Source organism: Salmo salar, chromosome 10 (genome assembly GCF_965601325.2).
Source record: "Salmo salar chromosome 10, fSalSal1, whole genome shotgun sequence".
Taxonomy (NCBI): domain Eukaryota; kingdom Metazoa; phylum Chordata; class Actinopteri; order Salmoniformes; family Salmonidae; genus Salmo; species Salmo salar.
Window position 1 is genome coordinate 99,180,065 of NC_138300.1, and position 23,735 is coordinate 99,203,799.

General features: G+C 43.8%; 1 protein-coding gene across 9 annotated transcripts; it reads left to right on the forward strand.

Moving 5' to 3' along the window:
- The first annotated feature begins 613 nt into the window (after nt 1-613).
- LOC123723925 (uncharacterized) lies at nt 614-20,668 on the forward strand. Of its 9 annotated transcripts, none has more exons than XM_082957284.1 (19): nt 614-718; nt 1,566-1,737; nt 2,503-2,634; nt 2,775-2,962; nt 3,244-3,327; nt 3,631-3,764; nt 4,019-4,110; nt 4,242-4,417; nt 4,899-5,034; nt 5,116-5,240; nt 5,340-5,533; nt 5,740-5,871; nt 5,969-6,123; nt 6,349-8,323; nt 8,441-9,726; nt 9,944-10,020; nt 10,869-11,048; nt 16,159-16,287; nt 17,143-20,668. In XM_082957284.1, the coding sequence occupies exons 2-19, from the start codon at nt 1,650-1,652 to the stop codon at nt 17,305-17,307; spliced, it is 5,448 nt and encodes a 1,815-aa protein (XP_082813410.1). In that variant the 5' UTR covers nt 614-718; nt 1,566-1,649; the 3' UTR covers nt 17,308-20,668. The 9 variants fall into 9 exon arrangements, 8 of the variants coding, with proteins under 8 accessions (XP_082813410.1, XP_082813416.1, XP_082813415.1 ...); XM_082957290.1 differs by having other exon boundaries at nt 628-718; nt 1,619-1,737; XM_082957289.1 differs by having other exon boundaries at nt 629-718; nt 1,615-1,737.
- Nucleotides 20,669-23,735: the final 3,067 nt, after the last annotated feature.

Below are 23,735 nucleotides of genomic sequence, written 5' to 3' on the forward strand. Positions count from 1 at the left end.
GTAGTGGAGAGACAGTCCGATACTGGTAGGCTGGCGAGTATTATCCAAGCTAAAAAAGGGCTGGTATCTGTGCAGAAGGTAAAGGCCGCTAGCAGTGGCTAACAATGACTAAATAGCTTGTAGCTAAATTAGCTAGTTAGCTTCTGATGGCTAGGTGGCTCTTGCTATAAGGTCTAAAAATAAAAAATAATAGCGGTTCTGTGTCACATTGGGTGTGGCAGGTTACTGGAAGGTATAATTGAGTTAAAATGGAAAAGAGATTGAAAATAAAAATCGAAATATATACAAAAAGGACGAAAAATACAAAAGTACACGAGAGGACGAACAAAATACGTCTGCACTGCTACGCCATCTTGGAGTCATGAGTTCTTGGAGTTCTGTCTCATGGCAGGCCCTAGAGCCTGTGTAGGGAGTTATGGAGTTTTTGAATGACTGAAGGAGAGGGATTTTTTTATTACTTTTTTTTGTGTAATACCTGTGGATTCATATTTTTTCCCCTTCTGTGTAATTGAAATTACATTTTTTGCATTTTTTCCCCACCCCCGTCCATTTGGTGGCGACAATACAAAAGTAGTTGTGGTACGTCATAAAAGTCACAGAGAAGAAGAAGAAGAGAAGCGTACGTTTGGCCATTTCCGTCATTCCAGCCTGCGGTGTCACTCAACAAAAATTGTGTACTAAGCAGTTACTCCAAACATGTCATTCACAACCGCGTAGGGTAGGTGTAAACACCCTTGCTTTGCACGTTCGAAGTATACATTAACGTACGCCTGGATAATGATAACTTTTAAACTGACAACATATGAATGTCACATGCACCGAACATAACGAGCGTGCAAGTGAAGTTATATTTAGACTCAAGCTAATGCTAGCAGTAGCAGGCTAGCATCTAGCAGACTATTATCCATAACAATGCAGGTACTGGTAGCTAGCTAAGAATATTCCATAACTTGCACATTTTCTTTGCAATAAGGTAGGTAACGAAAGCTTATTTACAACGGTTTATTTAGCTAGCTCTTTTAGCGAGCATACATTCACAGTGTAACACCAAAGTCGCTCAATGTTTTTGTTGAAGAAACAGAAGGCAGTGAAGCAACAGCAGTTGTTAGCTACCTAGCTACTTAATTACTAGTTAAGCTTAACAGCTACTACTAGCTAGGTAGCTAACACGTCTACGAAGAAGATAACTTGATATAAATGTATTTCATTTGTCCGTTTGGATTGTGCTTGTAATTTATGCCTGGAAAACTATGTAGTCTTAGTTATCTACAGTAGGTAACGTTAGCTAACGTTAAAGCAAATGTTCAAGTCTGCAAACGTTAACTAGTTAACGTAGCTAAGTCACGTCTCACAATGGCTAACTAGCTCTCCACTTGTGACATGCTATATTTCACTTACAAAGTTCCCTCACATACCGCTATCTCATGCTGTAGCTAAATCCGTATTAACAGTGTGAAAATGCGTTCTTGTTGCATGTGTCAATACTGACTACACAGGAAATCGTTGTTTGTGCATGGACCAGGTGAATAGTTGTGGCACTCATTTTAATTTCATGTGTTTTCCAGCTACTGAAAATTCATATGTCTCATTTGAAGCATAGCCTTTGATATTTAGCTAGATATTGGTGCAGGAAGCTCTGATGTTCAGCCATGGATGAAGAAGACAACCAGGATGAGCTGATCAACCGGAATGCCTCCCACAGAAAAGAAAAAAGGCCTGCAGTATGGGCAATCTCAGGTATGGAATCATATTTCTACAATTTATGAATACCCTAAGGAGTGAATCTGTTTTTTTTTCTTCAAACTCTTGTGCATTTACCCCCTTAGTTCGGTTTGTTTGGACTGGTGTGAACACTATCTGCACTCGGGAGCGCAGTAAACCACAAACAGTGGTTTGCTCAAAAAGGGTCCGATTCAATTCGTACTGTGGTGAGGTTTGCTGCAGGTGAGAACCCAGTCTGGACCAAACACAGGAAAATAACCAGAGTTGTGCACTATTATTGTTTTTTTGACTGCGAGCATTTGATGACATGCATGCTGCATCATAACTTAATATCTTTTAAACATTCTGAGTATAGCAGCACATTTATGAGCGCATCGGATACAGATTAGGGGAGACGGGGGCTGTACCGGGGATACAGGCTACTGTATAGCCCTTTCACGTCACAGTTAGAGCGGCTATTGCGCTGTTTCCTCCCGCATGTTGTTGGAAGACCAAAGTAAAAGTCATATGAAGATTTGGACACAGTGACGCTTCATGATAATCGTAGATGGATTTAACGTGAGCATTTTTGTCCAATAAACAAATTACTTGCGTGGACACGTGGTTTTGTTTGTTTGACATTTGACAATGTGGGACCAACAAAAAACTATGTAACAAATAATCAAATTCAGATTCGAACTACAGCTCAAAACTATGTTTGAAAACGCCCTTAGTGATTGGCCCTCATCACTACTGGTATTGGAAATACTTACTCATCTACTTTTATTTGTCAACTTACAGATGAAGACAGCGATGAAGGTGGGGAGGAATCTGAGGGACCTTCTGACAGTGGTGAGGAGGAGGAAGACCACCTCGATGGAGAGGAAGACGATGACGAGGAGGAGGAGGAAGAAGAGGAGGATGACAGTGATGGTGAGAGACTATGGAAATGTAGGATTCTGTACTCATGGAAAATAATCAGTAATGGTCCATGGTACGCTTTTAGTATCCAAGGTATAGATCTACCACTTGAGTTTCATATCTTCTGATCATATGACATACTTGTTCCTCAGATGGAGAAGAGGACGATGTGGTGGAGGGTGCGGTGGGGGGAGCGTCTGCTGACTTGGCAGGTCTGAGCTCAGACGAGGACATTGAGAAATGCCCCATCTGCCTAAACTCCTTCCACAGCCAGCCCGTGGCCACGCCAGAGAGCTGCGAACACTACTTCTGCCTCGACTGCATCCTTGAGTGGTCCAAGGTGGGTGGGTGACATTAGAGGGTGCAAAATGAGAGGTCAAGGAGTTCAAGCTTTTTATTCACTTAAGTGTTAGTACAGACACAAAATTATAATATTGTCGGAAGAACTAGAAGACACTCACCCGTCAGATTCATGAGCGTCACTGGAACCTTTGTCCAAAGGCGCCACACCTCAGCTTTCACTTTCAGTCCTATAAACAGAGGTTTTGTTAAGACGGACAGTAATTATATGTTAGTGTGTCCAAATGTTGTGCCTCCATTTGTGGTTTTTTCTTCCCTCAGAATGCAAACTCCTGTCCTGTGGACAGAATAGTCTTCAATAACATCTACCTGAGAAAATGTTATGGTGGGAAAGTGCAGAAAATGGTGAGTTAAAAAATCGGACTTTCTCTTGGTGAATATATTTTATTTTCCTTATTTGGTCTTGATTTAATGTTGTGCATGGTGTTTCTGAATGTATTGTTGGGGGGGGGGGGGGGGGGTGTTCTGAGACGTAGAGAAGTAGCTACTACATATGGCATGTGTATTCCTCATGAAGGGTGTTTGATTTATTTATGGTTGAAAGACCATTATGGTTGAAACATTGTATATACAAATATGGGTCATGCATGGGAGCTGCAGACAGTCACTTTCTTCTCATTGCTCTATGTGCATGATGGTTGAGTGCAGATCACAGTGCAGAAACCAGTGAAGGACGGCCAGGAGGAGGTGATAGACCTGGAGCTGGAACAGACCAGCTGCGAGGTGTGTGGAGGGAGTGACCGTGAAGACCGCCTGCTGCTCTGTGACGGCTGTGATGCTGGGTGAGACAAGTAACACACGCCACCTAGCGTTCTGGGATTGTTCCTGATTAATCATGCAATCGGGAATAAATGTATCTTTATCTGATCATTCCAATTAACCCTTTGAATTTTCCCTGGTTTTTATTTTCTGATCATATCCATGTTATCTCATTCTTAACCTGGTAGGTACTTTGAAACACTTTATGAATACGGGACTTGATCATATCCATGTTAATACTTAATTCCTACCACTCCATGTCTGTGCTCCATGGAAGGTACCACATGGAGTGCCTGACCCCCCCGCTGGATGCTGTCCCTGTGGAGGAATGGTTCTGCCCAGAGTGTCAAGCCAACAACCGCCGTTCAAGTAATCATACTCAGTACTGACTCATTACATCTTCGTCTGAGGAATACGTTGACAATACTCTTTGTATAAAGCAATATAAAAAAAGTCCTTTTACCAAGATCCCAGAGTTCATCAATGTTATTGCTCCTCAGGGGGTTCAGTGGAAGAGCAGAGCAACACGGAGAGTCTGAGCAGCGCCCGTCCCACAACCAGCCACTCCCACCTCCCTGCGGCAGGCCCCACCCGGGCCATTGCCCGCACCCAGCAGAGTGAGAGGGTCCGCGCCAGTGTCAACCACCACCGCATCACCCAGGCACGCATTGCACAGGTTTGGCATGAGGCGTGTTGCTTCCTACTGGCTTCTCTGTTCTGCCTCACTACACTCCGCTCCTCGCCACTAGCGTCAACAGCCCTTACCCTGTAGCATTGACTGAGTAGTATTGATATGAATTCTGTAATCAAAGATTATTTAGTGAGCAGCATGATAATGTACTTATGAAAAATGATGTTACCCATGTTTTCTCTCCTGGGTTGAAACATGTATGATGGGTATTTCTGTGTAGAATGGTATTACATAACAGTGTCATCATTAATCAAATGTTATTTTGTCTTGTTTGAATGCGCTACTTGCACCAAGTAACATTTGACCTGCGGGTCTAGAATAGAGAGCCAGAGAGAGGTGGTGATGCTGCAGGCTGAGTGATGCTGCAGCCTGCCTCATTAGATGGCTGTGAAGGTCATGTCAAGTAAAGCATGTCCAAATAGACAGTAGAGAGTAGTAGAGTGATGCAGTGTACCTCTGGTCTCAGATCTCCCCCAGCTTTCTGATGCCACAGACCACCTGGCTGGATGAGACTATCAACGCAGTGGTGGCTGGACTCAACACAGCTGTGTACATACGGAACCTCACACCCCGCGTTCCATCCAGTCGACGACGCAGGACAGGTGAAAAAAAAACACACACACACACACACACACTTACGCAAACCCTACCTGGGTTTTTAAAAGAGATGCCTTTGCCCACAGTAAAGCGCAGGAAAGGCCAGAGTAAGAGGTCATCGTCTGCCACGGGTGGTAAGGGCAAAGCTGCAGGCACCGGGGTGAAGAGGAGGAAACGGCGAGTGAGGAGGACCAAGTCCAGAAGGAAACTGGTGAGACTTAAAATTAAACAATTATAACATGACAAATATAGTAACTATAACTAAATGACAGAATCAGTGCTTATGTTTAATCTGACTGTGTGTTCCTAGGTGGTGAAAAAGGAAGCTACGTCACGTGGTCGTATAGCCCGTAGCCTAGGAATAGGGAAGCCCAAACGGGGCTCGTCCCTTCCCTCTGTGTACCGGCCTTCAGAAACCACTCTGGGCAGTATGAGGGCTGACATAGGAGCTGCTTCGCTCTCTGTCTATGGAGTCCCCTACGATCTGGACCCCTTCACTAGCAGGTCTGTCTCAGGCACAACTCACAAGTATAAGATATCATAGTACTTTATTCATCTAGAGAATAGGGATCTCCATCTAATGCTGACAACAATAATTTCAAACAAAACCATGAAGTGAAAAAAAAAAGAACTCATAGAAAATAACAGACAATTGTGGAATGGACCTCAACATGGTTCTGAATGTTGATTGGCTGTTGATCCCACCCCAGGGATGATGATGGTGAGGAGGTGCAAGCCTCGGCCACGTCATCACTGCTGGAGGCCAAGAGGCGTGGCTTATCTCGCTCCGCACTCCTCTCGCACCAGCCTGTGGCTCGACCAATCACTGCTGGCCTCTCTAGGTACCCCTTCTCATCTCCTCCAAAATGTTATTTTGTTATGTAGCTCACATCCTTCAATATGGTACATGTCTGACCTGTGGTTGCCATGGGGTTGTAGCTGGGGTCCGAGCCTTCCCCAGTTGGAGGAGGTGGCAGAGGTGGCCCCAGTGCCTGACCTGCTGGGCAGCATCCTATCACGACAGAGCATGCTTCTGATGGACAGCTCAGACGTAGTTATTAACAGAGATGGATCCCTCAAGGCTAACAAACCAGGTGAGCAGGCTGCTAGGGTTTCTTACTTTCTTTAGTTCAATCTCTTGTCCTTTTTTTTTTCTTTCTTAGTATTTTGCTGGTACCGTATCTATTACCTGACTATTTAAGAACTAGTGAACGTTTTATTGCTTGTTAACCATTGATTTTGAAGTCTGTTGGATTCTGTGTGTTACACAGCAACATCATGTTGAGTCAGTCAGTTATTGTGTTGTGTTTGTGTTGTAGTGGGTTTGTCGTCATCCATGCCCGGCAGCAGTAGGAGCAGCAGCTCTGGTGAATCAGTAGCCCAGCTCCACTCAGGGATGTCCCCTACCACAGCAGCCAGCTCCCTTTGTCTCCCCATTAACGGAGACCTGGTAGCAGGACCCTGCCTGTCCCCTCTCACCCCTTCATCCCCCTGCCCGGCCACTTATCCACCTCCGATCCTGAGTCACCCACACCCCCACGTCCCTGCCCCCTGTAGACCCAGCCCTAGTCCTGGACACAGCCTCTGGGAGGACACCGGTGTACTACCCCCCCATGGGACCCAGAGGGCTGCCACCTCCACTCCTACCCCAGACTCTCACTCCAGAGGTAGGGAGACGGTGCCACCACAGCCCCAGGCTAAGAAGGCCGCTGCTAAACCAGTATGGGAAGCACCAGTATCGGTGCTTCCCAGGATACCAAGGATAAAACGGGAGAGCGGTGGCCTGACGAATGGCAACGCCAGCAGAGGGGGTAGTAGTGGTAGTAGTAGTAGTAGTAGCAGTGCTAATGGTAGTGGTAGTAATAGCTTCCCTGATGCCTGTGTGAACAGCCTGGGTGGGAACAGGGGCAGGCAGCAAAGTGTGGACCAGCAGCAGGGCAGGACAGAGGGACAGAGACCGGACAGAGCAGGCCCTTCCTCAGCCTTCTCCAGCTCCTTCTCCTCTTCGTTCTCCTCTTCTGATTCTCCATCTAACCCTGCTCGCCCCTCTTCATCAGCATCATCCACAGTGTGCTTCCGGATCAACCCCAGCTCTGTCTGGCACGCCCGAAAGCTTAGCAATGCTTCTGCAATTGTTGCCGCTGGCAACTGTCTAGAACCAGCGTCTGCGGAGGAAGAGGAGGCAAAGAGGAAAAGAGAGGAGCGCAGGAACAAACAGAATCCCCTGACGTCCTCACACACACCGGTCAAAGAGGAGAAGGAAGAGGGGGATATATACGACCCCTTCCACCCAACTGGCTCAGACAGCGAAGCAGAGAGCCATGCTGGGGGGAAACCAACCATGGTGCACAAGGAAAGTGCCAGCCAGCAGGTGAAGGAAGGTGCCAGCCAGCAGGTGAAGGAAGGTGCCAGCCAGCAGGTGAAGGAAGGTGCCAGCCAGCAGGTGAAGGAAGGTGCCAGCCAGCAGGTGAAGGAAGGTGCCAGCCAGCAGGTGAAGGAAGGTGCCAGCCAGCAGGTGAAGGAAGGTGCCAGCCAGCAGGTGAAGGAAGGTGCCAGCCAGCAGGTGAAGGAAGGTGCCAGCCAGCAGGTGAAGGAAGGTGCCAGCCAGCAGGTGAAAGCCGTGTCACTGGAGAGGGATGAGGGCTCAGGAGAAGGTCTGGAGGTGAAGAGGGAGCCAGAGAACTCTGACACTGCAAAGCCTGGTCACAGCCCTCACAACACACCCAGGTCTGTGATGACTGGCATCAGCACACCTCTGTCCCAGAGCCAGGTCCATCTGAAGAGGGAGAGGAACGAGCCAGGGGGTGAGAAAGGGCAGCACAGCCAGACTGGCAACAGTAGAGAGCCCCAGAACCAGCAGACTACTCCTTCCTCATCCAGCTTAGCCTCCAGCCACCACAGAAACAGGATGGTGAAGACTGAGATAAAGTCAGAGCCCCAGGACTGCCCCCCCAGGTCCCCATCCAGGTCTAAATCACACTCCAGGCCCTCAGGCCAGGGGAGCAAAACATCCAAAGGCAGGGGGTCTTCCACGGAGCGGCGGTCTGCCTCAAACAGCCCGGAGGCAGGCAGGAGGAGGAGAGACAAGGCCCCGGACCAGGCAGGGAGGAAGAGACGTTATGAGGGGGGTAGGAGAGGAGACAAGGGGGGAGAGAGGAGTTCTAGGCGTTCGGGATCGAGGGAGAGGAGAAGGACTCGTTCCCCGTCAGACAGCTCTACCTCTGATATCTCTGAGAGGTCTCGCAGGAAGAAGAGACGGCCACGTTCTCCCTCCAAAGACAGGAGGCGCTCCAGGTACTAATGTCATTGTTTGATAATGTAAATTCTGTATGCAGTGATTTGGTGGTGTTTTAATAATATATGTATTCTCGTATATTTCCAATTATAACTATTTCTAACATTTTGATTAAGGTCATGGTCAGGCTCCAGCAGCAGAGAGCGGTCCAAGAGGAAAAAGCAGAAGAGAGGGAGCAGGGAGAGAAACGAGGGCAGAGGGAGTGAAGGAGAGAAGGGTCGCCCGTCAAAGGACAAGAAGCGTGATTGCTCGCATTCTCGCTCGCGTTCCAGGTCCAGGGAGAGGAGGAAAGACCACTTACGATCACAACCATCATCCTCCAAATCAAAGGACAGGGTTGAGGTGCGGTCGAAAGATAGGAAGAGGCCGAAGTCCAGGTCGCGGTCCAGAGAAAGGAGGAAAGAAGAGGGGTCACAGAGACCACCAAGGTCTTCCTCAACCACCACCTTCAGTAAGCTAGAAGAACAGAAAGAGAAGAAAAAGGTAAAAGTTCTCCCCCGTGTCCCTCTGAAAGAGGAGAGTGAGAGAAAAGAGCGAGAGATCAAACAGCAGATGCTTTCCTCAGGACTCAAATCTCTCTCTGTCCTCTCTGTCTCAGAGGTGAAAAAGGAGAGTGACAGCAATGACATTAAAACAGAGAGACTCGCCTCTCTCTCAACAAAACTACTCAAGGAGTCTAAGCTGCTCAAAGAGATAAAAAAAGAGAAACCTGCCTTTGATATGTTGGAAGAATCACTGGATAGTAAACCAATCAAAAAAGAAAAACCTCTGTCAATGTTCAGCACAGTCAAGGACTTACAACAGCACAAGGAGATCGAAAAAGAACACTCTTCCGCCCTCATAAAGGAGGCGTGCACCGTCTCCACATCAGACATAGCAGATCAGAAAGATCAGGCGTTACAGGAAACCGTCAAGACTGAGCCCATCTGGCCTGAGCCGCCTCAACATCTAACCTCCAACATCCAAACTGGCCAATCTAGCCCAAGCTTCTCAACACTCAGCACACACCTTGTCCCTGCTCCTCCTCAGGCTGCTGAGAGTATAGCCAGCCAGCAGGGGACCCCATCCCTGATTCCTCCAGTACCAGAGGCCCTCACAGAGACTCCTCCACTAGTCCAACCCATCTCAGTGAACCCAGAGAAGCACGAGGTAGAGGAGCCTTCAGATGATGACATGGATGTGGACATGATGCTGGACAGCCTGGACTATGTGAAGACTGAGCCAGGAGGAGAGAGTGGGGAGGCTGGGGTCAAACAGGAGAAGGAAGGAGAGGGGGAGGAGGGGAAGACTGAGGGAGAACCGGTGCCAGTCATGGCAGGTGCCAAGGCCAAACCCTCGGTGAAGAGGGTCACCTGGAACCTGCAGGAGCCAGAGGGGCCACAGCCAGAGAAGACTGGCACTAGTGAGTATTATTGTACCCTTTTAAAAAATTGAAGCATACCATAACCTAGATTGGCACAATTAGAGCCCTTACGTGTTGAATTACATCAATCAACAATTTGTAGTCGACTCTTTGACTCTGGTTCAGAAACAACCTCTAATTCACTTAACACAGAGAGGGTCATAGCTCTTGAATTAGGAACAGCTAGTTAAGATGTGTTGTTTTTCCTTCGTCTCAGAGTTGGCCCTCTACAAACTGAAGCTGAAACAGGAGGGAGCTCGCAGACCTGCCTCTTCCGCCCAGGCATCCAGTCAGGTACGGCTCATTAGGTTGACCTTGCCAACTTACCGAGATAGCTGATTTGTTCTGTGTGGTGTGAGGTCAGTGCTTAGCTTCAGGCCTCTACCGCTCTATGCTGCCTTTCTTTCCTGTTAATGTGTAGTTATGATCAATCAGTAAACTGGCAGTTCACTATGAAATGGCACCTAATCACGGCATCATACTGGCGGCCGGTCATGTCAATATCAAGTAGATGTTCTGTTGATCTTTACAGATATCTGTGATTTAGTGCTCCAAAACCTTCAGTACAAACTATTCCTGTAATCAACATGCACCTCTCCTAAAAGGCCACAAGGTGACACTGTCCGTTTTGACCCGGAGTGTAGTTGTGGTGTGTCAGCGGAAAGCTAGTGCAGATCAAATAGGGCCCAAGAGAGATCATGTGACTGAAACTTGAACTGATAGAGGAGGGTTTTATGGTGAAATGAAAGTAGAAACCTTACAAGGGAAATCAAAACTGGAGCAAAGTTACACGTCATAAAGGCTATGTGCTGATAATACCTTAACACAATAACATATTTTCTGCTAGGGCATGATGAGGCAAGAGATGTTTGAGATTTATGCCCTAGTTTATTGTTCTGGTTAGGTCATATTTCTGTTGTGAATATGAACATGACATTAAATTTAAATTAAAATGTTATTGTGCTGTAATTTAGCAACACATCAACTTATGTTGCTTAATTTATTTTTTATAATTCTCCCTCAACATAAATACACAGTTTAAGTTAATGTTAAACTTGCCCACACATCTCAAATTGGGATTTGTCCAATAATCAAAAGGCTTACATGTGAAGATTGCCTCATCTAAATCTTCCCACCTATAGGAGGCTCCCTTGGGGGCTACGTCACTCACTGACCCCAAGGTCCAGAGCACCAAGAGGGGCAGTGTGTCCATAACGCTACCTAGTCCCACCTCCAGCAGCCTAACCACCACGCTGTCTAAACCTGGGCAGGGGGAACCCAACGAAGACCTGGGAGAGGATGATGTTTCTAGGAACAATAAGGTGAGTCTGAGAGGAGGAAGGAAAATTATGGTCTTCAAATGGATCGATGCACATTTGGGTGATATCAGTAGTAGTTGTCTAGGTCCCTTACTTTTTTCAATCTTTACTAACAACATGCCACTAGCTTTGAGTAAAGCCAGTGTGTCTATGTATGCGGATGACTCAACACTATACACGTCAGCTACTACAGCGACTGAAATGACTGCAACACTGCACTGAGCTGCAGTTAATTTCAGAATGGGTGGCAAGGAATAAGTTAAATATTTCAAAAACGAAAAGCATTGTATTTGGAACAAATCATTCACTAAACCTCAACTAAATCATGTAATGAATAATGTGGAAATTGAGCAAGTTGAGGTGACTAAACTGCTTGGAATAACCCTCTATTGTAAACTGTCATGGTCAAAAAATATTGATACAACAGTAGCTAAGATGGGGAGAGGTCTGTCCATAAGACAACGCTGTTCTGCCTTAACAGCACTATCAACAAGGCAGGTTCCACAGACTAGAGGTTGACCGATTAATTGGAATGGCCGATTAATTACGTCCGATTTCTAGTTTTCATAACAATCGGCATTTTTGGACACCGATCATAGCCGATTACATTGCACTCCACGAGGAGACTGCGTGGCAGGCTGACTACCTGTTATGCGAGTGCAGCAAGGAGCCACGGTAAGTTGCTAGCTAGCATTAAACGTATCTTATAAAAAACAATCAATCTTAACATAATCACTAGTTAACTACACATGGTTGATATTACTAGTTTATCTAGCTTGTCCTGCGTTGCATATAATCGATGCGGTGCCTGTTAATTTATCATTGAATCACAGCCTACTTCGCCAAACGGGTGATTTAACAAGCACATTCATGAAAAAAGCACTGTCGTTGCACCAATGTATACCTAACCATAAACATCAACACCTTTCTTAAAATAAATACACAAGTATATATTTTTAAACCTGCATATTTAGTTAATATTGCCTGCTAACATGAATTTCTTTTAACTAGGGAAATTGTGTCACTTCTCTTGCGTTCTGTGCAAGCAGAGTCAGGGTATATGCAGCAGTTTGGGCCGCCTGGCTCTTTGCGAACTGTGTGAAGACCATTTCTCCCTAACAAAGACAGCCAACTTCGCCAAACGGGATGATTTAACAAAAGCGCATTTGCGAAAAAAGCACAATCGTTGCACGACTGTACCTAACCATAAACATCAATGCCTTTCTTAAAATCAATACACAGAAGTATATTTTTTTTAAACCTGCATATTTAGTTCAAAGAAATTCATGTTAGCAGGCAATATTAAACTAGGGAAATTGTGTCACTTCTCTTGCGTTCATTGCACGCAGAGTCAGGGTATATGCAACAGTTTGGGTCGCCTGGCTCGTTGCGAACTAATTTGCCTGAATTTGACGTAATTATGACATAACATTGAAGGTTGCAATGTAACAGCAATATTTAGACTTATCTAACGGGTGACATCCATAAAATACGGAACGGTTCCGTATTTCACTGAAAGAATAAACGTTTTGTTTTCGAAATGATAGTTTCAGGATTCGACCATATTAATGACCTAAGGCTCGTATTTCTGTGTGTTATTATAATTAAGTCTATGATTTGATAGAGCAGTCTTACTGAGCGGTGGTAGGCAGCAGCAGGCTCGTAAGCATTCATTCAAACAGCACTTTACTGCGTTTGCCAGCAGCTCTTCGCAATGCTTCGAGCATTGCGCTGTTTATGACTTCAAGCCTATCAACTCCCGAGATTAGGCTGGCAATACAAAAGTACCTATTAGAACATCCAATAGTCAAAGGTATAGAGAGAAATAGTCCCATAATAACTACAACCTAAAACTTCTTACCTGGGAATATTGAAGACTCATGTTAAAAGGAACCACCAGCTTTCATATGGTCTCATGTTCTGAGCAAGGAACTTAAACATTAGCTTTTTTACATGGCACATATTGCACTTTTACTTTCTTCTCCAACACTTTGTTTTTGCATTATTTAAAACAAATTGAACATGTTTCATTATTTATTTGAGACTAAATTGATTTTATTGATGTATTATTAAGTTAAAATAAGTGTTCATTGTTCATTCAGTATTGTTGTAATTGTCATTATTACAAATATATAAAAATCGTCCGATTAATTGGTATCGTTTTTTTTGGTCCTCCAATAATCGCTATCGGTGTTGAAAAATCATAATCGGTCGACCTCTACTACAGACCCTAGTTTTGTAGCACCTAGACTACTGTGCAGTTGTGTGGTCAAGTGCCACAAAGAGGGACTTGCAATTGGATCACAACTGGGCAGCATGGCTGGCCTTAGATGTACACAGAGAGCTAACATTAATAATATGCATGTCAATCTCTCCTGGCTCAAAGTGTAGGAGAGATTAACTTCATCACTACTTGTATTTGTGAGAGGTATTGACATGTTGAATGCACCGAGCTGTCTGTTTTGAACTACTGGCACACAGTTCAGACACCCATGCATACCCCACAAGACATATGCCACCAGAGGTCTCATCATAGTCCACAACAGATTATGGCAATCTCACATTACTACATACAGTGTCTTGTGAAAGTATTTACAACCTGAAATTAAAATTGATTTTTGGGGGGTTTGTATCGTTTGATTTACACAACATGCCTACCACTTTGAAGATGCAAAATATGTTTTACTTTGAAACAAACAAGAAATAAGACAAAAAAACTAAACTTGAGCGTGCATAACTATTCACCCCCCCAAAGTCAATACTTTGTAGAGCCACTTTTTGGGTGGGTTCCGCTGGTGTACAGCAATCTTTAAGTCATACCACAGATTCTCAATTGGATTGAAGTCTGGGCTTTGACTAAGCCATTCCAATATGTTTCCCCTTAAACCACTCGAGTGTTGCTTTAGCAGTATGCTTAGGGTCATTGTCCTGCTGGAAGGTGAACCTTGTGGTGGATGAATCAGAATTAGTTGGGTAACATAGATAATTAAGATGTTTTATTTGTATAGTATGCTTATGTGAGATACTTGTCATTAGAATGTATCCCTTTGGACTTTGGTGCTATGCAGAATATTAGAAAGGGAAGAGGACAGAATGGAACATTGTCTACATATGTGTGTGTGTTTTACTGAGGATGGGCCTCTATGACATAGCACTGACAGAGGAGATTTACGATGTCTTTTGATAATAACGCCTAAAGAGCATTCCAGAGAACATGAGTTAATATTTCTGTTCTATACCGTACCAGGGAGAGACGGTTCCAGTTTGGAGTAGGAGGACCAGACACTGGTCTATACAATGAACACTGTTGATACAGCAGTTGCAGTCTGCTATGTTCTATAGTTATCTTTCATACAAAACTTAACCTTGTGACCCATTCTATGCATCTGTGGTTCGTCATGTACGTTGAGAGGGGTGTATCTTGGCTATAAAAGATCTTTGTACTTTTGTGTTGTCACTTTTCAATGGTTCATTAGAGATAGAGCATCATTGAAAGTCAAGTGCTTTTGCAAAAGCATCTTAATTATTAAAGATGTAGTTTTAAGTATAACTCTGACTGGTGTGTGAAGTTTAACTCTCTTCATTTGGTAATGCAGAAATTAGCCACCACAACCTCCGTGAAAAAGGTTTCTCTCAAGAATTACCCTGTATTTAGCGCCATCCATCATTCCTTCAATTCTGACCAGTTTCTCAGTCCCTGCCGATGAAAAACATCCCCACAGCATGATGCTGCCACCACCATGCTTCACTGTGGGGATTGTGTTCTCTGGGTGATGAGAGGTGTTGGGTTTGCGCTAGACATATAGTTTTCCTTGATGGCCAATAAGCTAAGTTTTAGTCTAATTTGATCAGAATACCTTCTTCCATATGTTTGGGGTGTCTCCCACATGCCTTTTGGCAAACATCCAGCGTGTTTGCTTATTTCTTTCTTTAAGCAATGGCTTTTTTTTCTGGCCACTCTTCCGTAAAGCCCAGCTCTGTGGAGTGTACGGCTTAAGTGGTCCTATGGACAGATGCTCCACAGCGGAGATTGGAGTTTTGCAGCTCCTTCAGGGTTATCTTTGGTCTCTTTGTTGCCTCTCTGATTAATGCCCTCCTTGCCTTGTCCATGAGTTTTGGTGGGCTGCCCTCTCTTGGCAGGTTTGTTGTGGTGCCATAGTCTTTCCATGTTTTAATCATGGATTTAATGGTGCTCTATGGGATGTTCAAAGTTTCAGATATTTTTTTTATAACCCAACCTTGATCTGTACTTCTCCACAACTTTGTCCCTGACCTGTTTGGAGATCTCCTTGGTCTTCATTGCTTGGTGGTGCCCCTTGCTTTGTGGTGTTGCAGACTCTGGGGCCTTTCAGAACAGGCGTATATATACTGAGATCATGTGACACTTAGATTGCACACAGGTGGACTTCAACTAATTTATTTAACTAATTATGTGACTTCTGAAGGTAATTGGTTGCACCAGATCTTATTTAGGGGCTTCATAGCAAAGGGGGTGAATACATACTGTATGCACAAACCACTTTTACTTTTTTTTGTAATTTGGACTATTTTGTGCATATCCATTACATGAAATCCAAATAAAAATCTATTTAAATTACAGGCTGTAATGCAACAAAATAGGAAAAACTCCAAGGGGGGTTAATACTTTTGCAAGGCACTGTAGAGCCATGACTAAACTCTATTCCACATCAAGTAACTCATGCAAGCAGTACAATTTTATTTAAAAAACAGATAAAAATACACTATGGGGCTGTGAATCAACACAAACATAGGCACAGACACATGCATGCAAACACACAATAACATACGCAAAATACACACACACGTTCACATGGATTTTGTAGTTATGTGGTAGTAGAATAGGGGCCTGAGGGAACACATTTGATGTGTTGTGAGAATGTATTGTAAGAATATAAATGCCTTAATTTTGCTGGACCCCAGGAAGAGTAGCTGCTGCATTGGCAACAGCTAATGAGGATCCATAATAAATACAAATACTTGTTGCAAGTGAATTACCAGTCCCCTTCAGAGCCAAATTTGTAAATACATGGCTCTGGGCCCCTTGTATAGTTGTGTGTGTGTGTGTTGACCAATCCCTGGTTTCTGTCCACAGTACATAAAGAAGCTCCACATGCAGGAGAGAGCCATAGAGGAGGTGAAGCTGGCTATCAAGCCGTTCTACCAGAAGAGAGACATCACTAAGGATGAATACAAGGATATCGTACGCAAGGCTGTCCAGAAGGTACACCTGATCATTGGCTAAAAATAAGTCATGTGGTTTGCAATGATACATTTAAATTTGTTTTTATGGAAATTGGAGAACATGCACATAATAATGTAACCAAAGATGTTAATCATGGGAGAGAATCTTTGGATCAAGTGTCTTTCATTGGTTGATGTGAGGCAGGGGTGGGCAACTGGCGGCCATGCAGCCCCCTTTTTGAAGGCCTCTCGGACCAATTGGTTGTGCATCAGCAGTTTTTCTCTTATGTCAGTCACTGATGGTTAGTCAATTAGCTCATGTTAGCTAACATTTTTTAGATTACAAAGTTAGTTTAGTGGCCAGCTATCTAAACTTGTTATCATGATCAAATTACCAGCCGAGGGGCCTCCAGCCTTGTGATTTTGTTAGTCAGTCTCACATAGTTATCATATTCAAAACTGCAAACATTTCTCTCCACCCTGTGGCAAAATGTGTTGAATTGCAGGAAATTAACTCTAAAACGTATCAAATGTTTCTCTGCTGTTAAGATGGGGGCCAATAAAATGTCAAATATTTTGCTCACAATGGGGGGGGGGGGGGGGCTATGGATGTGGGTACTGATGTGGGTAAGCAGACACGCGAGCAACTGCAGCCCTTCATGAGTTCAGATTGTGGCCCCCAACCCCATAAACGTTGCCCATCCCTGATATAAGGGCTTGCCCTAACATGTGCAATATGAGAGTTTAGATTTGCAAGAGTCGACTGAGTCTTGCACTAATTCTTGCAGAATGACAGCCATTGTGTTTCATTGTGGATTTAAATAAAGTAATTTGACTGTGCTTGTACATTGCTTCACTAACATGCATGTGATTTTGTTTTCCATTGCATTTCCAGGTCTGCCATAGTAAGAGCGGGGCGATCAACCCAGTAAAAGTGGCCAACCTGGTCAAAGCCTACGTGGACAAATACAAACATGCCAGGAAACATAGGAAAGTAGAGGATGGAGGGAAGACACAGGAGGCAGAAACAGATAGAACAAATGACCCAGAGACTCCATGAGGACCCCGCATTCATCCACACGCCCTGGAGACTCAGCCATTTTCACACTAATTTGATCATTTCTGTTATCAAATTGTCACAGGTTGTTAGAGGACTCAAGGACTTTGAGAAATACTGCCTCCAGATTGGCTATTTTCTTCATTGTTTTTGGGGATTATAAAGTTGTTACGTTCTGTTCATAGTAATTCACCATCTCACAAAATAATGGAAGAGCCTTTTCGTTGAAAGATGTGGAAATAACTTAGTGGACCCAATGTGATCTTGCACTTCGATTACCACCGACTGACAAGCATCTGTTTTTGAATTGGATTTGTTTCACGCTTCACACAAGGCCAGACCATGTCCATACACTTTGTTTTCATGGTCTAGCATGGTCCTACTCTTGGAGAGGTTACCACAGAGATTCTGTCTTAAACAGACAGCTCTGTCAGATAGCTTTTCCATCAAGAGAGGTTGAGGAATAATGTGAATGAGCTATTTCTACAGGCAAAATGTCTGAGAAGAAGCAGTGCTGACTTTTTTTTTTAAATGGTGTCTTTTGTATGGGAGAGGGGTGTTTATCTGTGGCATGAGTCCTAATTTTGTGGTGTCAAAGTCTAATGCTGTCATTGAAATATTAGAAGAAGAAAATAATGCCCCAGCGCAGAAAAATACATGTATGCAATTTTGTAGAGTAGGAAAGTTATTTCTGATTTTAGATTTGGTGTAAATATAGATTTTGGATTCGCTATGTACGCCCTTCCAGTTCAATTAGCTGCCTACTGGGTATTCACAAATGTATACTGTGAATGCTTCTGGAGGAAGTTTGTTGTTTTTGTGAATGTCTCTGTGCTATGGGATGTGGGTCCGATGGAGTGCTGGTTGGCCAAACGGTACAGTTAGGCTCTTAAGTTGACCAGTTTCTCACAGCAGGAAAATAGACTTGTAGCAACAGGAAATTTGAATTATTGTGTGGATTATAACTAAATACCATTTTTATAGGGGTTGATACATTTTTAGTTGGGGCAAATCAAGCCTGAAATTTTAAAGTGGAAATATCAAACTTTAGAAGCCTTTTTAAACCACGAATACTCTGCATGTTTGCATTTCCTGCTGTGCCTTGAAATGTCCTGCAACAACAGGGTGATCAAGTTAAGATCCTACATCTGTATGTGGCTACACATAGTGGCTGTCCTCCTGAGTGGTGTTTTCAGATTGAGTCAACGCTCCTCTGGTGTCTCTTGGCAGAATATTCGAGATAAGGGCACACAACTCAGACTTCCCAAAAAACATGGTTGTTGATAAAGTTTCTGTTATGTGTGCATTTTCTCAAGTTCAGACTAGGCCCAAAGTGTCTACTGGTTTTAATTCTACTTTTACTTCAGCTATTGACTAAGACATAGGAAACTAGGTGAGACTTTAATTAATCAATTGAAAAGTAATTTGCCAAGGAGGAATGAAAACCTGCAGCCCTGGGGGACAGGAGTTGAATAAGTTTTGAAGCTGAGTGAATTCTGCGCCTTCACCATTCTTTTCTGTTATTTTACAGTTATTTCTGAGTCAATTGGCTAGTCCTGGTGTATATTGGTATCATAAGCTATATCATAAGACAAAGCAGACAATGCCTGTCTTGCAGCTTAATGTTGTTTGTAGTTATTCACACTTCATTATGAACTCAACTAGTTGTTCACATTTCCTTTGAAAGATTGTCTGATTCAAAAAGAAAATGTTCCAATTTGAATAACATTTGCAAAAACAAACTGATTTTGTTTCGTTACTTACAAATATCACTATTCTTGTCGTGGGGAGTGTGTGCATGGTTAAATAGCTAACAGTCCGTAGTCAGGGCCAGGATGTTTTTGATGACTACATGATCTGACTATAAAAAAATGAACAAAGGCCCAAAGTTTTTCTTAGTCAGGTGGCGTGGGTGGGAGAAACTGGCCTTAGTCATACTGTATGCAATTCATGTCATCCTTAACACTGTTTCTCATTGGAGGAGGTGGTTGGCTTCCTTCCTGCTAATGAATACTGCTGTCCACTGTGCCTGAACAGTTGGCCTTCTCAATTTATTTTCAGATTCCTCTTAATCTCTTCTAAAATGTTCTATGTAGAAAAGTGCTTGACACGGTCACCCTATCTTTGCCTTTTTTTGTAATTGACGTGTCCATACTGTGTGTGTTCAGTAGAACGGGTGTGTGTGGACCTGCCTTTGGCTAAGCTTGTCTTGTCCTGCACCTTGGTACTTTACGATAAAAAATTCAAATCAATCCCTGAATATTATCCTCTTGGCACTTATGTAAACCTGAAAGGATTGGATAGGTATATCAGAGGGCAAGATGGAGCTATTACCGAATTGTGTATACTGTACCTATCTGATCCTTTCAGATGTACTTGAAGTGTCCAGGGGTTGATTGGATTTGAGCATGTACTGTACCTTTTTTCTTCCCTCATTTACTTGACACTTAGGACAAGTGCTTCAAAAAGGGAACAGAAAATTATAACTAAGTGAAATAAAAGTAAGATTTGTCCCAATTTACATTTTGCTCTGATTTTCATGTTTTACTAACATGCTAAATTTAAGGGCTAACTTTTGTGACCGTATGGGCAACATTTTGGAAAGGAACCCACAATCAAAATACCATAATATTTTACATGAGGATATTACACATTTTTACAATTTCCTCTCAAACTGTGATGAGATAAGGGTATTTTACCAGGATTGGGGTTATAGTCATTCCAGTTCAATTCCTGTCAACTTTTAAAGCAGCCATGACATTTCTCCATAGGTATGCATTTCAATGCCTGAATTGGCTGGAATGAAGGTGGAAACCCCAACCCTGCCTGATTTCCACTATTCTGCTGTAGGTTTGTCTGAGCAATGGTTTGTTGCTCTAAACTAACTGAGCCAGTGGAGAGGGTTTTCTTTCCGTCCCTGGCAGGTCTGTATTATCCTTACTGCTGCCTTGACTATAGCTCACTGGGCCTGGGACAGACTACTGGAGGTTTCACTGGGCTTGGGCCAGACTACTGGAGGTCCCACTGTGCCTGGGCCAGGCTACTCGAGGCCTCACTGGGCCAGACTACTGGACGGGTCACTGGGCCTGGGCCAGACTACTGGAGGTCACACTGGGCCTGGGCCAGACTACTGGAGGTCCCACTGGGCCTGGGCCAGACTATTGGATGTGTCACTGGGCCTGGGCCAGACTACTGGACGTCTCACTGGGCCTGGGCCAGACTACTGGACGTCTCACTGGGCCTGGGGCAGACTACTGGACGTCCCACTGGGCCTGGGCCAGACTACTGGAGGTCCCACTCAAATGTTTGTACATATTGTTCTGGGACAATGTAATTAATAATAAAAAATACAATTATCTCTAAAGTTATTTCTTATTTTATTTCTCAAAAGAAGTCCTATTATAAAATATATATATATTTTAAGATAAGTGGCCCTCTGTAGCTCAATTGGTAAAACATGGTGCTTGCAATGCCAGGATAGTGAGTTAGATTCCCAGGACCCCCCCAAACGTAAAAACATGTACAGTCGTGGCCAAAAGTTTTGAGAATGACACAAATATGAATTTGCACAAAGTCTGCTGCCTCAGCTTGTATGATTACAATTTGCATATACTCCAGAATGTTATGAAGAGTGATCAGATGAATTGCAATTAATTGCAAAGACCCTCTTTGCCATGCAAATTAACTGAATCCCCAAAAAACATTTCCACTGCATTTCAGCCCTGCCACAAAAGGACCAGCTGACATGTCAGTGATTCTCTCGTTAACACAGGTGTGATTGTTGACGAGGACAAGGCTGGAGATCACTCTGTCATGCTGACTGAGTTTTAATAACAGACTGGAAGCTTCAAAAGGAGGGTGGTGCTTGGAATCATTGTTCTTCCTCTGTCAAACATGGTTACCTACAAGGAAATGTGCCGTCATCATTGCTTTGCACAAAAAGGGCTTCACAGGCAAGGATATTGCTGCCAGTAAGATTGCACCTAAATAAACCATTTATCTGATCATCAAGAACTTCAAAGACAGCAGTTCAATTGTTGTGAAGAAGGCTTCAGGGCGCCCAAGAAAGTCCAGCAAGTGCCAGGACCGTCTCCTAAAGTTGATTGAGCTGCAAGATCGGGGCACCACCAGTAGAGCTTGCTCAGGAACGGCAGCAGGCAGGTTCACATCTGCACGCACAGTGAGGCGAAGACTTTTGGAGGATGGCCTGGTGTCAAGAAGGGAAGCAAAGAAGCCACTTCTCTCCAGGAAAAACATCAGGGACAGACTAATATTCTGCAAAAGGTACAGGGATTGGACTACTGAGGACTGTGGTAAAGTCATTCTCTCTGATGAATCCCCTTTCCGATTGTTTGGGGCATCTGGAAAAAAGCTTGTCCAGAGAAGACAAGGTGAGTGCTACCATCAGTCCTGTGTCATGCCAACAGTAAAGCATCCTGAGACCATTCATGTGTGGGGTTGCTTCTCAGCCAAGGGAGTGGGCTCACTCACAATTTTGCCTAAGAACACAGCCATGAATAAAGAATGGTACCAACACATCCTCTGAGAGCAACTTCTCCCAACCATCCAGGAACAGTTTGGTGATGAACAATGCCTTTTCCAGCATGATGGAGCACCTTGCCATAAGGCAAAAGTGATAACTAAGTGGCTCGGGGAACAAAACATTGATATTTTGGGTCCATGGCCAGGAAACTCCCCAGACCTTAATCCCATTGAGAACTTGTGGTCAATCCTCAAGGGGCGGGTGGACAAACACAAACCCACAAATTCTGACAAACTCCAAGCATTGATTATGCAAGAATGGGCTGCCATCAGTCAGGATGTGGCCCAGAAGTTAACTGACAGCATGCCAGGGCGGATTGCAGAGGTCTTCAAAAAGAAGGGTCAAATATTGCAAATATTGATTCTTTGCATCAACTTCATGTAATTGTCAATAGAAGCCTTTGACACTTATGAAATGCTTGTAATTATACTTCAGTATTTCATAGTAACATCTGACAAAAATATCTAAAGACACTGAAGCAGCAAACTTTGTGGAAATTCATATTTGTGTCATTCTCAAAACTTTTGGCCACGACTGTATACACGCATGACTAAGTTGATTAGGTTAAAGTGTCTGCTAAATGGCATATACTTTATTATAATTTCCCGGGTATTATTTTGGTGCCTCAAAGTTTTTATCTAAAGTAATTACAGAATATCTTTAAATGCTCGCTTCACAGTGTTACATCAAACTCAACCCTACCAATCAAGCATCTTTGTCCAAACAGCCTTCACTTACCCTAGAATGTGTTATCTATGTTAAACATTATCACTTTTACCTAGCTGCGGTGCTATGACAAGACAGCATTACTTTAAAAAAAGTGCAGTAGACTAAAACAGGCCAGTGACTGACTAGTGACTAGTACTAGCAGTGGAAATCTCTGCCTGCAAAGTGATGGCATTCCTAGATGAAACCAGTGTTCAATACAGTTGGTCCATTTTCAGTATATTCTCTAGCTAAGGAAATCAGTCAATTGAAATAAATTCATTAGGCCCTGTATGGATTTCACATGACTGGGCAGGGGTGTAGCTACTGGGGAGCAAGGCCCAGCCAATCAGAATGAGTTTTTCCCCACAAAAGCACTTTATTACAGACAGAAATACTCCTCAGCACCCCGCCTCTCCCTTCAGACGATCCCGCAGGTGAAGAAGCCAGATGTGGAGGTCCTGGGCTGGTGTGGTTACACATGGTCTGCGGTTGTGAGGCAGGTTGGACGCACTGCCAAATTGTCTTAAACAACATTGGAGGCAGCTTATGGTATAGAAATTAACATTACATTCTCTGGCAACAGCTCTGGTGGACATTCCTGCAGTCAGCATGCCAATTGCACGCTCCCTCAAAACCTGAGACATCTGTGGCTTTGTGTTGTGTGACAAAACTGCACATTTTAAAGTGGCCTTTTATTGTCCCCATCACAAGGTTCACCTGTGTAATGATCATACTGTTTAATCAGATTCTTGATATGCCACACCTGTCAGGTGGATCGATTATATTGGCAAAGGAGAAATGCTCACTAACAGGGATGTAACGAAATTTGTGCACAAAAGTTAAGAGAAATACATTTTTGGTGCGTATGGAACATTTCTGCGATTTTTTTATTTCAGCTCATGAAACATGGGACCAACACTATACATTCATATTTTTGTTCAGTGTATAATATACAATGGGGGTTGGCAACTAGGTTTGGCCTCCAGCCAATTTGTTTCTGAGCTTGTAGCTAGTTGGCGAGCCAGAACATAATTAGCCTATTAGCAAGTAGCCTACTAGCTGCCCAATTCATAGCCCTACACTACACATTTAACACATGCGGTTAGTGGGCTAATCAATTCATTGACAATAACATAATAATGTTGATCTAATTACAGTGGTAAAATCACCAATGTCTGTA